The sequence below is a fragment of the Tarenaya hassleriana genome, unplaced genomic scaffold (genome assembly GCF_000463585.1).
Source record: "Tarenaya hassleriana unplaced genomic scaffold, ASM46358v1 Cleome8, whole genome shotgun sequence".
Lineage (NCBI taxonomy): Eukaryota > Viridiplantae > Streptophyta > Magnoliopsida > Brassicales > Cleomaceae > Tarenaya > Tarenaya hassleriana.
Genome location: NW_010970490.1, coordinates 4224486 through 4237944, shown reverse-complemented (window position 1 = coordinate 4237944; position 13459 = coordinate 4224486). Strand labels below are relative to the sequence as shown.

The 13459-nt window shown below is 40.7% G+C and overlaps 5 protein-coding genes across 10 annotated transcripts in view; 3 read left to right on the top strand and 2 right to left on the bottom strand.

The window, feature by feature from the left end:
* The first annotated feature begins 41 nt into the window (after positions 1 to 41).
* On the top strand, positions 42 to 1166 carry LOC104803130 (zinc finger protein ZAT9). The gene has a single exon (XM_010527006.1). The coding sequence runs from the start codon at positions 42 to 44 to the stop codon at positions 1164 to 1166; it is 1125 nt and encodes a 374-aa protein (XP_010525308.1).
* Positions 1167 to 2704: 1538 nt separating this feature from the next.
* LOC104802962 (probable galacturonosyltransferase 14) lies at positions 2705 to 6553 on the top strand. Of its 2 annotated transcripts, none has more exons than XM_010526800.1 (6): positions 2705 to 3156; positions 3873 to 3928; positions 4055 to 4210; positions 4327 to 4917; positions 5035 to 5337; positions 5428 to 6553. In XM_010526800.1, exons 1-6 carry the CDS (start codon positions 2946 to 2948, stop codon positions 5707 to 5709), a joined length of 1599 nt encoding a protein of 532 aa, XP_010525102.1. In that variant the 5' UTR covers positions 2705 to 2945; the 3' UTR covers positions 5710 to 6553. The 2 variants fall into 2 exon arrangements, with proteins under 2 accessions (XP_010525102.1, XP_010525101.1); XM_010526799.1 differs by having other exon boundaries at positions 4052 to 4210.
* Positions 6350 to 8372, top strand: LOC104802963 (membrane-anchored ubiquitin-fold protein 2). Its single transcript, XM_010526801.2, has 4 exons — positions 6350 to 6556; positions 7206 to 7477; positions 7641 to 7811; positions 7982 to 8372. The coding sequence occupies exons 2-4, from the start codon at positions 7345 to 7347 to the stop codon at positions 8044 to 8046; spliced, it is 369 nt and encodes a 122-aa protein (XP_010525103.1). The 5' UTR covers positions 6350 to 6556; positions 7206 to 7344; the 3' UTR covers positions 8047 to 8372.
* A 307-nt stretch (positions 8373 to 8679) lies between these two features.
* Positions 8680 to 11552, bottom strand: LOC104802964. 5 transcript variants are annotated; one of them, XM_019201202.1, is made up of 4 exons: positions 11225 to 11552; positions 11055 to 11117; positions 10542 to 10611; positions 8680 to 10437 (listed from the first exon to the last, which is right to left on the bottom strand). In XM_019201202.1, the coding sequence occupies exon 4, from the start codon at positions 10393 to 10395 to the stop codon at positions 8848 to 8850; it is 1548 nt and encodes a 515-aa protein (XP_019056747.1). In that variant the 5' UTR covers positions 10396 to 10437; positions 10542 to 10611; positions 11055 to 11117; positions 11225 to 11552; the 3' UTR covers positions 8680 to 8847. The 5 variants fall into 5 exon arrangements, with proteins under 5 accessions (XP_019056747.1, XP_019056746.1, XP_019056745.1 ...); XM_019201201.1 differs by having other exon boundaries at positions 10542 to 10599; XM_019201200.1 differs by having other exon boundaries at positions 10542 to 10599; positions 11055 to 11114.
* A 109-nt stretch (positions 11553 to 11661) lies between these two features.
* LOC104802965 overlaps positions 11662 to 13459 on the bottom strand; it is a 3038-nt gene continuing 1240 nt past the window's right edge. The window contains exons 3-7 of the mRNA XM_010526808.2: positions 13359 to 13459; positions 12722 to 12980; positions 12414 to 12632; positions 12160 to 12302; positions 11662 to 12073 (exon numbers count right to left, since the gene is read on the bottom strand). Coding sequence (XP_010525110.1) covers positions 11771 to 12073; positions 12160 to 12302; positions 12414 to 12632; positions 12722 to 12980; positions 13359 to 13459 — 1025 coding nt within the window. The 3' untranslated portion in view covers positions 11662 to 11770. The remainder of the gene's footprint in view (positions 12074 to 12159; positions 12303 to 12413; positions 12633 to 12721; positions 12981 to 13358) is intronic.

Genomic DNA, 13459 nt, shown 5'->3' with positions numbered 1-13459 from the left:
GCAACGGGCGGTTCACAAGCGCCGAAATTCTCCAGAATCACATGAAGACTCACTTTCCTTCCGGTGCAAGCGACGAAAAAGAATCACCAAATCGAGACCTCTCTTGCTACTATGGCCTGAGAGAAAACCCGAAGAAAACCCAGAAATTTGCGGGGTCGAATTCTTCAGAAGCTTCGATGGATCATCACTCGGGCACGAGGAAGAATCTGGTTCGATGCAAAGAATGTGGAAAAGGGTTTCGGTACGACAAATGCCTGACGAATCATCGAGCTTGGATGCATTCGGGGAGCCAGAGCGCTTCTGAAGAATCCAGAGCGAGTCTGTGTGGTTTCAGCCTCGTGAGAAGGAAGAGATCGAGAGTGAACAGGTACAAGAAAACTCGATTATCTTCCTTCATCACATTTCCAGAATATCTTTCTGTTTCTGCAACCGAAGAAGAACTACAAGTTGTGGAATGTCTGATTCTCTTGTCTGAGAGTGGCGGGAACGTCTTGGATGGTCTCAAACTCGTCGGTGAAGCTCTGGAAGCTCACTCCGAGACTCCTGGAACTCAAGATTCTTGGAGTTGCTTGAGCAGCAAGAAACCGAGGACTAGTGGTGAATTCGATCATGACGAGACTTGCAAAGATAAGAACACGGGCCAAGGCAGTGAATCGGAAAAAGGGTCTCGGGATAATCACCAGAAGAACCTCGGAGAAGAAGAAGAATCGAAGAGAATAATGTGCTTGGATGATGATGCTGAGGAACCCGGAAAGAGTTCACCTCAAGTTGCAGGTTCCAGTCCCGTTCTTGCGCCTTGTTCGGATGAAAGGAGGAGTTTCGAGCACAGATGCAGGACCTGCGACAAGACATTCTCGTCTTATCAGGCACTGGGAGGGCATCAGACGTTGCACAGGATGAGAAACAAGGCTGGATCTGGGCAGAAAACAGAGAGGCGAAGAGAGACAGGGGAGCCGAATGGTTCATCAGTGGAACACAAATGCATCATCTGTTCTAGGGTTTTCAAGTCTGTTCATGCCCTGGGAGGCCACAAGAAGTGTCATCACCTGAGAAAATCTTCTAAAGTTGGAGATTCACGGAATTTGACAGAGGAGGAGACGTATTTCGGTTCGAACAACGGAATCGATCTCAACGTTCCGATTGCTTGCGCTGTCGAGCAGGTCTAATGCTTCTTTCCATTTCAGATTCAAACCCGAGGTTCTGGAAAAGACTCGAACTTGTTTGATGTTTGCGAGTAAAGAAACATAATAGCTGCAGAATCCAGAACGTGGAAAGTATCAGAGATTTGGGATCTCAAAGGAGTAGCTGCAGAATCCAGAACGAGTCCTTTTTCGATTACTTCACGAGGGTTCTTGTATTTTTCTCTTTCTGTTTTCCGGGAAAGTGACAGAAAACTTCAGCCTCTTTGAAGCTCTGTGGTTTCTGAAATGAAAGCTGAAGAAATATTACTTGCAATCTCCATTATTCTTCTGTTTCTTTTTCCCTGTTCTCATCGATCTTGATCATGACTTCGTCCTCTTTTCTCTCCTCCTCCTCTCGCTATCAAAGTTTCAATCTTTTCATAATGGGGTTTTTCTCGGGAAAGTGATGGAAAACCCAAGAAAATTACCATCTAACTACACTCTTTTCTCCTATTCTCCCTCCATTATCGCTTCACGAGAGCTTAATATTCTTCTGCAATGGCGTTTCTTATCTTTTCTACAAGACATTGGCAATTCGCAGTATATATATAATCACACACACACACTCACAAGCACACTTTTTTTTAATCAAGAGAATTTGAGAAATGAAATTAAATGAATTAAACCAAAACGTCAAAAAAAAAAAAAAACACAAAATACATTTGATGCAAAGTCAATTATCTTCAGCCTTTGTATAAGAAAGCTCGAAAATTCCCATCAGCGGGTGGTCGACTGGCGAAAGGGTGTTGCTCTTTGGCCTCGGTCGCCAGTTCGAAACCAGCTTATGGGGAAGGATGGTTATTTCTCGGTTGGGAGGGTGTTGTTCTCTGAACCCCTGTCGCCGGGCCTCTAAAGGCTGCTTCCGGGCCTAGGGAATGTAGGTTGAACCTCCTAGTTAACGAAAAAAGAAAGGTCGAAAATTTCATCTAATAATTATATTTCGTGTGTTAATTCCTGTAAAAGGACAATATATTACTAGTAATAACACAGTTGACAGTATCCAAATCCACCCCAATGCAATTGTTAATTAGAGAAAAGAGTAGTTGTCTAATAATCTTGAAAAGGTAAAATTAAATGGACGAACTGATTTATTACCATTAATAATCACCGAACATAGTGGAGATTCTTGCTTGGCCATCAAAATAGGGAAATGAAATCTATAATTAGAGCTGTACAGAACAAACCGTGAATTCAAGGTCAAGGCACCAACACGGTTTTTAGCCCTCCGTCGAAATTCCCCAATCGGTTTATATTTAAGATCTTCTATTCATTATAATCTTTTTTTTTTGGGGAATTTTTTGTTGGAATATTTTTAGATCCGCCGCGGAAATCGCTGAGAACAAAAGCTTGTTTTTTTTTCTTTCTCTCTCTCTCTTTTTTGTCCTTCCTCTTCCGCTCATTCTCCTCTTACAAGCTCATTGATTTTTTCTTGATCTACGCGACAGCTCTGTAATGCTTGCTTGAAACGCGAATTTGGGGCGGACCCGTTTGGATTCTCGGCATTGGAACTATTGGTTGGTGGTCGAAAAGCCAATGCGGTCTGCGAGAAGACCACAAGGAAGAAGAAGAACGGTAAGGAACGGAACAAGGACGGATTTGGGAGATACCCAGAAGGCTAGATCGAGAATCGGGTGGCAGTCGGGATCGGGGAAGCGGAATCGCATCGGATCTGATGTTGGATTGGGGATTGGCTGCGGAAACAGGAGTTAGGGTTTTCGATTCGACCGCAGCTGTTGTAATTGTGGTGGGGCTGCACGATCAAGGATGCAGCTTCACATATCGCCTAGCATGAGAAGCATCACGATATCGAGCAGCAATGGGTTTATTGACTTGATGAAGATCAAAGTCGCAGCTCGTCACATCTCTTATCGAACCCTTTTCCACCCGATCCTAATCCTTGCTTTCTTGTTGCCATTCGTCTTCATCCTAACCGCTGTTGTTACCCTTGAAGGTGTCAACAATTGTTCCTCGATTGGTAACCTTTTTCTTCCACCATTGTATTTCTCCGTATGTTTTTTTTTTGTATATATCCCTTTGGTTTTGTGTCTTTGTTGATGGGCGCACTGACTTAATTGTTTCGGATCTTGACCTTTGCTGATGCCTACATCATTGTTGTGAGGAGTTTCCTTGAATGCGGAGCTGAAATGGAGAGATTTGGAATAGCTAGGTTTCTCTGAAATCTTATTTTTGCATATGGTTTGGCCCAACTATAGGCTAGGTTTCATATTTGTTCATCATTCCTTCTAGCATTCTGTTAGATTTGTGGGATCTAATGCCAATGTTTGGAGTAGGATTCGGTTTTGTTAACAGTGTTTCCAGAATTCCCTTTCTTTCTAGGAAATTTGAGTTTGTTTTCTTGCTAAAGGATTTGAACTAAATCCCCCCCGAAATAAATGCTCTATTGTCTTTGCTTTAAGCTGGCCGAATGTGCTTCTTTTCTGTACTTGTATGATCTTAGATGCTAATAAAATATTTGATTCTCACAATTGAGATTTTATAGGCATTTCTAGGGAATTCCTAGGTTTGTGTTTGTGGTGCAGTTAGGATTACAGATTGTTAGTAGATTACATTATTGGAATTCAATGACTACATGTAAGGGTCTTTGCCTTATTGTGGCCATATTTCTGATTTTATTTCCAGTGCCATTGTAATGGTATCATCACAGTTTCTTCCCTCTTCTGTTTGCATCAGATTGTCTGGGGAGGCGGTTAGGTCCACGGCTTCTTGGTAGAGTAGATGATTCAGAGGTGGGTGGTTGCTTCTTTTCTGGCCTTCAATTCAATATCAAGATCTTTTTCGGTTGTAAGATGGAAATTTCTTTGAATTATCTCCTCAAGTGATATCTCTTTTTTCCAATGTTTATGTTGCAGCAGAGACTAGTTAGGGAATTCTATAAAATTTTAAATGAAGTAAGCACTCAAGAAATTCCAGATGGTTTGAAGCTTCCAGATTCTTTTAGTCAACTTGTTTCAGATATGAAGAACAACCACTACGATGCAAAAACATTTGCTCTTGTGCTGCGAGCTATGGTACGTGATGACTAATTCTGAAATTGTTTCTAATGTGATATAACATGTTTTTTTTTTGTGAGGCATTTAAATTAGGTGATTATTTCTGTCTAAATTTTTTAATCCCTTCTGAACAGATGGAGAAGTTCGAACGGGACATTAGGGAATCTAAATTTGCTGAACTTATGAACAAGCACTTTGCAGCAAGTTCCATTCCGAAAGGCATCCATTGTCTCTCTCTAAGATTGACAGACGAATATTCCTCCAATGCTCATGCACGTAGACAACTTCCTTCCCCGGAGTTTCTCCCTGTTCTTTCAGACAACTCATACCACCATTTTGTGCTGTCTACCGACAATATTCTGGCTGCATCAGTTGTCATCGCTTCCACCGTTCAATCATCCTTAAACCCGGAGAAAATTGTCTTCCATGTCATCACAGACAAGAAAACCTATGCGGGTATGCACTCATGGTTTGCGCTTAACTCTGTGGCACCTGCCATTGTTGAAGTTAAAGGTGTTCATCAGTTTGACTGGTTGACAAGAGAGAATGTACCCGTTTTGGAAGCCGTGGAAAGCCATTACGGGGTCAGGAAGTATTATCATGGAAATCATGTCGCTGGGACAAATCTCAGTGAAACCACTCCTCGGACTTTTGCTTCAAAATTGCAGTCTAGAAGTCCAAAATACATATCTTTGCTCAACCATCTCAGAATATATCTACCCGAGGTAAAAGAAATTGTTTATCTTCTTCTCACCAATCAATATTCAAGATGCAATGGCCCTTTTTCTTTTTTACATGTTTTATAACACTTGTATTGGAAATCATGCCCCCTTCTTTTGCAGCTCTTCCCAAACTTGGACAAAGTGTTGTTCTTAGATGATGATGTGGTTGTCCAGAGGGACTTGTCTTCCCTCTGGGATATTGACCTGAACGGAAAGGTTAACGGAGCAGTAGAAACATGTAGGGGGGAAGATCAATGGGTGATGTCTAAGCATTTCAGGAACTACTTCAATTTCTCCCATCCGCTCATTGCAAAGTATTTGGATCCCAAAGAATGTGCATGGGCATATGGCATGAATATCTTTGATCTACGAGCTTGGAGGAAGACAAATATCAGAGAAACATATCATTCTTGGCTTAAAGAGGTAATGCAAATGCCAATACAAAAAAAATCTCTCTTGAAAGTCTTTCCCCTTCTGTGATGACAAACAAACATCTTAACTTGCTGTTTGCAGAATCTGAAGTCGAATCTAACGATGTGGAAACTGGGAACTTTGCCACCGGCCCTTATCGCGTTTAGAGGACATGTTCACCCGATAGAGCCGTCGTGGCATATGCTGGGTTTAGGCTATCAGAATAGCACAGACGTAGAAGACGTGAAGAGGGCTGCGGTAATACACTACAATGGCCAGTCGAAGCCATGGCTGGAGATTGGGTTTGAGCATCTCCGGCCATTTTGGACAAAGTACGTCGACTACTCGAATGATTTCGTGAGGAACTGTCACATCTTGGAGTAGCACTTAACCCTTGTAGAGAAGAGGAAAGGGGAAAGATCACCCTGAAGGTTTTTGTTTTTTTTGGCTTGGGGGATTACATTCAAGAGAACTGCAGAGATTATTCACTCAGCGGTGATTCAGATTATCAGCTGCCTCGGTAAAAAGATGAAAGATTTTCATTCTTTATGTAGAATAGGAAGGTACCCTTCTTTCTTTTTTTCTCTCTAAATTCATTTCATCCAATTGGTTTTTGGATCTCTCGTGACAAAAGGATATTGTTGATAATATTGAGGGGAGGAGACTGTTGCTGGCTGCGTTTGCTACTTCTTTTTTGTTCCATTAGCATTTTAGTGAATCTTATGGACATTGCTTTCCTCTCATGAGGGTTCCTTCTTTGCTCAAACAAGAAACAAATATTCTCCACTGTATTTTTGTGAAAGGCTGAATTAATATTAAATATATATATATTTGCCCATTTGGATGTGTTTTATTTAGTACCAATGATCTCAGACAATAATGACAATAGTTATTTTGGCTCGAATCTAGAATCAATTTATCCGTAAAAATCTCTCGAACAAATTTTAGTGTCTTCGTCCTGTGGAATTTTATTTTAAGGACATTAAATGGAATTTTAGCCAGAGACAGAGAGAGGGAAGCGTGCTTTTCCAGAAGCATAGAGATGGGAGGGACGGCAGAGAAAATGGAAGCTTTGACCGCCTCTCATTCGCGAGACTTCGAGATCTACTAATCGCAACTCTCTCTCTCTCTCTCTCTGTATCTATCTCTGTCTCTTCTCTTGGCAACCTTTGATTCTTATAGATCGTTCCGATTCATCTGGGTAGTCTGCTCAGACCAGCCGCAGAGGCAAGTAAGAATGACAATTAGGGTTTTTTTCTTACCTAATTGGGGAATTTTGGTGGGTTTTGTGATTTAAAAGTACCCATTTGGAGATTCCTTCTTGTATCACCCGAAGATTGTAGCTTTTTAAGGTTTTGTCTTCTTCATTCCTTTTATTATTAGTAGTCCCCTGGTAACTCGAATAAGGTTTTGATCCATGAATAGGATCCTATATCTAAGAATATTATTCTCGTCTTAATTAATTTCTCTTGATTTGTTCCTTTCTTGGTGAATTTATGAGGATTTTATGATATTTAGAGCACCCTTCTGTCGTGATTCCTAGAGATTGTATCTTTTATGTAAATATGACTGTGTCTGTGTTCTGAAATCTTCTATGATTATTGTTGTTTCCCATGCGTTTGATTTGATACGGATTGAATTCAAGAGCTTTCTTATTACCCCATTTTGATGGACTGTAAGTCTATAAGCTTCGGGGCTTGTCTCTGAAGGTTTTTTTGGAGTATAGAAGTAGTTGCTTAAGATTCCAGCTCAAGAATCCGAGTCTTAGAAACAAGACTACTCCAAAACCAGATAGTCAAAAATCTTCTGCTGTACTTTGTTCTTTTGAGCCATTGTTCTAGTTTTACTTAATGATTGTATCCTGGGTTTGAATTATGCAGGAAAAAAAACAAAACAAAACCAAAAGCAAATTACACATAGTGGATTACAAGAAGGGGGCTTGGTCACTTTGGTGTGAGTTTCAGTTAAGGCTGTGGGTGAAGAAGAAGAGAATACTTTGTTCTGTTGGGCATTGGATATATGGCAGAGGTCCAGGATGAGCTCGAGATCAAATTTCGATTAACTGATGGTTCAGACATTGGTCCTAAGACGTTTCCAGCTGCTACAACTGTTGCTACCTTGAAGGAAACTATAATTGCACAGTGGCCGAGAGGTTAGTGTATTGCTTACCCCCTACCGATATATTCAAAGTTAACAAAAATGACAAACATGTTTATGATTTTACAGAATGAAAAGCATCGGGTGTTTTCTTAGGATATGGCTCTTTTTGTAACTAAATGCTGATGTATTTCTTCTGCATGTAACACCATGGGCAGAAAAGGAGAATGGACCAAAGACGGTGAAAGATGTGAAGTTGATAAGCGCAGGGAAGATTCTGGAGAACAACAAGACAATTGGAGATTGCCGGAACCCTCTATGTGATATTCCCGGCAGTGTTACCACCATGCACGTTATCATCATCCAACCTCCTCCCCCTTCTGAGAAAGGTATAGGATTGTTCATAAACCCTAATCCATTTTACCCTTTTAACTTCATGGAAAGATTGTTCATCCAGTTGATTGTTTTGATGCGAAAAAAGGAAAGAAAAAAAATTGCCCCCAAGATATTCAAGATCTCTGAATGTGATAAGTCTTTCTGCATTGATCTTTTTGAACAGAAAAGAAGAAGAAGATGGTGAAAACTGAACCAAAACAGAACAGATGTGTCTGCACCATCTTGTGAGACAGTGGCATCTCATTTCCAGAGACATGATCTGTAAAAGTCTCGGGAGGTTTGGTGGTCCTGAAGTGTGGTATACATGTTTACGGACACATATATACAGTTTGGATACTGAAACGCCTCATAGTATACATCTTTTTCCTTTTTGTTTGAGTTGTACCTGTCTCCGAATGCGATACAAATATCACATGTCATCATTTTCCATCTGTTGTTTTGGTGTTCCGAATCCGGAGATGTATTGGAAAGAGAGGGAGTACACAAAACAAATGAAAGAAGCTTAAACAATGGAGACTGTATATGAATCAATCCCCTCTGTTCTTTTGACTGCAGTTCAAAGGGTATATGATGAAGTTCATAATGTACACACCAACATGATAGTCAACAATCACTCCACACTGTGTGTGAATCTTTTTTCTTCCAACATCGTGTAGTTATCACATTTCAGCCCCACTTTTTAGGGATCTTACACACTGCGCCCCCTTCTTTTACAATTATGAGTTTTTGTATGTTTATGCCATAATTGATAGATAATACAAAAATCTTTCACCCGTTGTCTCCTCCAGTTTCAGAACATCCTTTTCTAAGTTCTCTGAGTGTAAATCTTCTCGCATCTGTTATGAAGGTATTATAAGATAATAATACAACTCACACCAGAATTATTATTGCTTATAGTTTCACAATTCACATAGAATTACATTAAGTTTTTGCAGAAACGGTCATAAACGCCAGCAAGCTCTTTTTGTTTTTCCAGTACAAGAAATATGAAAATGTCAGAATCCTAAAACTAATGTAGATTTACCAAGGTTATGTTGTTGCAGAAGGTTTACCTTCTTGAAGGGATATGACAGTCTCAAAAGCGCCCACCAAAGCCTTCACTTTGCTCTTACGAGTTTTCACAAGCTTGCTTGCTGTTTCCTTAATCACATTGTTGAACAACACTCTCGAATGATCTTTCTTTCTCTGAATTTCTTGATGTCTCAGAGCTACTATCAAAGATCTCAGTTTGTGTTCATCCTTTCTCAAGTTGTTCCCTTTTGTCCTGAAGCTTCTTCTGCTACTGGAATTTGGTGTTGAGTCATCCCGGGTGAGACCTCTTCCTCTCTTGAACTTTAGCCTTCTTGGAATGTTGTCCTGTGAAGCCAGGTCCACTGTCCTTCCTCTCTTGAATTTTAGTTTCATTGCCCTGTATTTCATAGCATCCTCTGATGAGAAAGCTCTGATTTTTCTTTGCCTCGGTACTTTCTTACCATCGGGAAGAGACTCATCATCACCATGACCGTCATCATCTAGATCTTCTTCTTCTCCTTCTCCCCTTTTAGTTACCTGATTTCCTGAAGATTCATCGTCAATGTCAGTCATAGTACTCTCAGATTCCTCTTGCAGGTTTTTCCTGCGAGATAATCTCCGTGGATCATTGTGTGGTGAACCGATGACACATCTTTCATTCTCAGCTGATCCCACGATTGCGTTCTCTGTTTCCATCTCGATGACGTAAAGGGTTTTCTCTTCAACCAAGTCTTGTTTTTCATTTCCTTGCTTTGGTTTAAGCCCCGATTTCTTAGCTTCAGACTTTGTCACCTTTACGAGTCCAGATCTGTCTGGAAGTCTTTTCACGAAGGAGGCTCTTCCGGACATGACTGCTTTCTTCGGATCTGCTTTAGAAATACCACTATTCTTTCTAGTCATAGTATTGTTCTCCCTTCTGCAATATTGAACACCTGATCCTTTCTCTGCAACAGATTTTAACTTTGAGAGATTTGCACGCTTGTTAAGTCCAGTAGTGATCCCTCTCCCTCTGAAACCTAAGGAAGCTCGTCCAGGAGGTATAAATACTGTTCTAGAAGACTGCGAGGCCTTCTTCTTTCTCATTACAGGACTGGCTAACCGGGATTCTGAGCAGGATATCGTCTTTTTCTTCATTTTCTTGGGGCAAGATTTGTTATTCAACCCAGTTGAAGCTTCCTTCTTCTCGACGTTACCAGTTATGGCAGAGTATCTTCTAACTTCACTCTTGACTTCAGAATCACACTTCCTGGAACCGGAAGAAGCTTTTGCAATCTTTTTAGACAATGTACAACTACTCCTCATCAATGGTGAATCCAAGCTCTGGCTCAGGATCTTGTCTCGAGACAACTTCATGGCAACCCTTTTGAGAGTTGAGCCCCTTGCCTTCTCTTCAGATTGTATTTTCCCGTATTTGCAGGCATCATGACAGGAACCTGCTGAAGCTCTGAGGTAATTAGGGAGAACTTTCTCTTCACTATATAAGAGATTCAGCTTTCCTATAGAAATCTTTCTCCATGATCTGCTTACATCCGGTGGAATGGGAAAACTTAAGCACACCTCAGCCATGGATAAGGCCGAGACAGAAAATTAACCTCCGTCAAATGAGCCCTGAGACCAACGTGTGAATGTTCAGAACAGCAAAAACAAACAGTAGGAAATGAGAATATATCGTCTGAGAAAATCACCCAAAGGGGAAACGAAAAAAGATTAACCTTTTGAAGATCTTTAAAATTATACTTCCCTTTCTGATACAACCTGAAGAACATCAACCTGAAGAAATATCTAATAAGATACAGTCTGTTATGGCTATCATCATCATCTAGGAACAGAAAATTGCAGACAACACTTATTCTTAGATCAGACAAGTAATCCGACTGAGGCTGATTCAGAGAATGATCGGAACGAAAGACATGTCTGATAAAATGCTGGGAGTTTCCTCGTTCCTGAATGATAGATACATTTCCGATTTATGTGGTCACATGATACATTATGTGCTCAATATATCTCAGATTCTACAAGAAACCATGATAAGTGTCTCAGAGGTTTAATAAATGATTACGAAGTTGATTTCAGACAACCAGCAGAAGAAAGGAAACTCCATGGTGAACCCATTTGGGAGATTTATGCAAACAATCCACAGGTCTAAATTCCATCCCAACAAAACGATGAAGAGCAATTACATTGTAACATTACCATTATACAGAAAACTCCTAATCGTTCCTTACCATTTTCATTCGAAGGTTGAAGCTTCTTTCTTTCCAGCCAAATCAATCCCCCAAGCCCTCCTACTTTGAACGAAAAGAGAAGAAATCAACACAAACATCTCAGCAACCGATATCCAATTTCTCCCAAAGATCAAAACTTTCGAGAAATCGAGGGGGAGAAAGGAACCCACCCTTTTGGGTTTGAGCGTAATCTCTCCGGAGAGAAACCCCATAAAACCAGAAAAAGCGGAGGAAGGATGAAACAAGAAAGAGGAAACCTTGATATAGTAAGCTCATTGATGATTCCCTTCCATGCTTTTCTCGGAGGATTTCAGTTTTGAGTCGACAGAGAAGAAAACAGCTTACCTCCGGTTTTCGGGATTGGTAAAATGGGATTTCCTACTCAGATTTCTTTTTCCAATAAAATCCTTTTTCTCTGTTTTGACTATATCTTAACTGAGGAATATTCCTTGTAATAAAGTTTTAAACTTGTACATGGCTAAAGTTGGCCTCTTTGCCTTTTTTGCTTAGCCGGCAAGTTATCTTGCCCTACCGTTAAGGTAGCGTTAACGGGTTTGAAGCTCTAACACTACTAACAAACGCCCTTCCGGAGAACAAAACCTTAAAAGACTTAAACCTCGGAGCTTTACTTCTATATAATCCACGAGCTCTTATCTCGTGTAAAACTTTGCATTACAAGACTGTATAGTCAGGAGATTAGATACAATGGATCTTTGTCACCTCTGCTTTCTGCCAGAGACTGTCTTTTTCACGGCTCCAACAGAGACCAAGAACTGATCAAGAGAAGACAGAGTTCTCATGTCGTCTGGAGGGAAATAGCTCGCAGCCTTTCCCATAAGGGACGTGAAGAGAAGCGAGAAAGAAGGACGTGTAATGTATCTTTCTCCAAGAAGATCATCAAGGAACCCAAAAGCAGCTAGAAATTCAGATCTTCCTGCGTTTACTGGAGCTGCGAAATGCGCCGGGATTATTCTCTTGAATCTCCAGTCCCGAGCTATGCTTTCGATCCAATCCCTTACCTGAAATCATATTCCTACGTAAATGATTGGTCCACCACATTGTATATGGGCTCTATAAGGATAAGAAGAGATCACACTGTCACTACCTTCTCTGGCACTTTGCTGAAGACCAACGTCTTTACAATGGGTGAAACGATCAGTTTCTGCGACATCTGAGCAAAGCTAGCATTTGGCTCCAGTAAATTTGAAGGACCAAGGAACAAGATTTGCAGAACCATTCGTTCCCATCCTGCAAGATTAAAAAGAGTAAAGAGAAATGAACCTTCTGCCGGAATTTTCACATCGGGGAGTTGAATTTGGTTAAGGGAAAATGAAATCTGGATCCGATCCAAGAACTGACCTTTCTGGCGATTTGTCGGGCTATCAACAACAGGCTCGTTTGGTACTTCTTTTCCTTTGCTGAGTATCTTTACAGCCAACCCATTCTTAGCTGAGGCCAACAAAGATTCGTTGCCGATACACTCTGGTGGCTTTTTCGGGACAAATATCACAGCATCAGTAACCAAGAGGGTTCTTGACCGTTTGTGGTAGAATGCTACTTCTACATATGGTCCAATTCCTGAATATCAACAAGAAAATGATTCCTGATTCTTACACTGCGCATCTAAAAAAAGCGAAAATCTGAAGGAATTTAAATTAGATACAAACCAACTTCTGGGGAACTTAGGACTTTCTGCTCAATCTCATCAGCCCATGGTGTAGATAAGTCTCCATCCTTTAGGGTTTTAGCACGGAAGATTCCAAAAAACTCAAGCGGTAGGTTCAGCGGCCAGCTCCATTGTCTCGGTGCCACCCATATCTGAGCCTTGGGAAACTTTCTCGAAAACGGGCCAACAAAAATCTTGTGCTCGTAGGCAAATGTCGGTAGGATGATGTATTCAACCGGAGCTCCCAACTCCTTAATAAGCTGCCACAGAGAAGACACCCAGCGTTCAATCATATGCAAGGAAACATCCCGGGGTTTTCAGAAGATACTCTCACACTCAACCAACATGCTTTCTTGCTTATCACAAGAACTTCATCAAGACTAATATAACATTCAACATAACAACACTAACAAAAACTTTCATCATAAACAACACAAGACCCCCAGAACATAAATAATAATGACAACTCTATCCTCTCTGTATACAATGATGATATTTCATATGTTTTGTGGTTTCCTTCAGCTGGTGAGAGCAATCTTGCAGTTTGGAAACGACATCAAAATCAAAGAATGAAATCGTTTACATGAAATGTAACCAATCGATATTTGGAAGCCAAAAGGGATTTAAAGAAATGAAACCTGAATGCACTCTTTGGTTGGAGCAATAGAAGCATGAACCCATAATCCTCCGGACTTTAGTTTGATGACAGTCATACGAATATTCGTCGAGACACTGCTGA

What these genes read in the sequence shown, in the direction of transcription:
- LOC104802963 (XM_010526801.2), top strand. Translation starts at nt 7,345, where the DNA reads ATGGCAGAGGTCCAGGATGAGCTCGAGATCAAATTTCGATTAACTGAT. An exon ending in AATTGCACAGTGGCCGAGAG is followed by an intron (nt 7,478 to 7,640) that starts GTTAGTGTATTG and finishes CACCATGGGCAG; the next exon opens with AAAAGGAGAATGGACCAAAG. An exon ending in TCCTCCCCCTTCTGAGAAAG is followed by an intron (nt 7,812 to 7,981) that starts GTATAGGATTGT and finishes CTTTTTGAACAG; the next exon opens with AAAAGAAGAAGAAGATGGTG.
- LOC104802962 (XM_010526799.1), top strand. Translation starts at nt 2,946, where the DNA reads ATGCAGCTTCACATATCGCCTAGCATGAGAAGCATCACGATATCGAGC. An exon ending in GTAGAGTAGATGATTCAGAG is followed by an intron (nt 3,929 to 4,051) that starts GTGGGTGGTTGC and finishes TTTATGTTGCAG; the next exon opens with CAGAGACTAGTTAGGGAATT. An exon ending in CTCTTGTGCTGCGAGCTATG is followed by an intron (nt 4,211 to 4,326) that starts GTACGTGATGAC and finishes CCTTCTGAACAG; the next exon opens with ATGGAGAAGTTCGAACGGGA.
- LOC104802964 (XM_019201202.1), bottom strand. Translation starts at nt 10,395, where the DNA reads ATGGCTGAGGTGTGCTTAAGTTTTCCCATTCCACCGGATGTAAGCAGA.
- LOC104803130 (XM_010527006.1), top strand. Translation starts at nt 42, where the DNA reads ATGAAGACTCACTTTCCTTCCGGTGCAAGCGACGAAAAAGAATCACCA.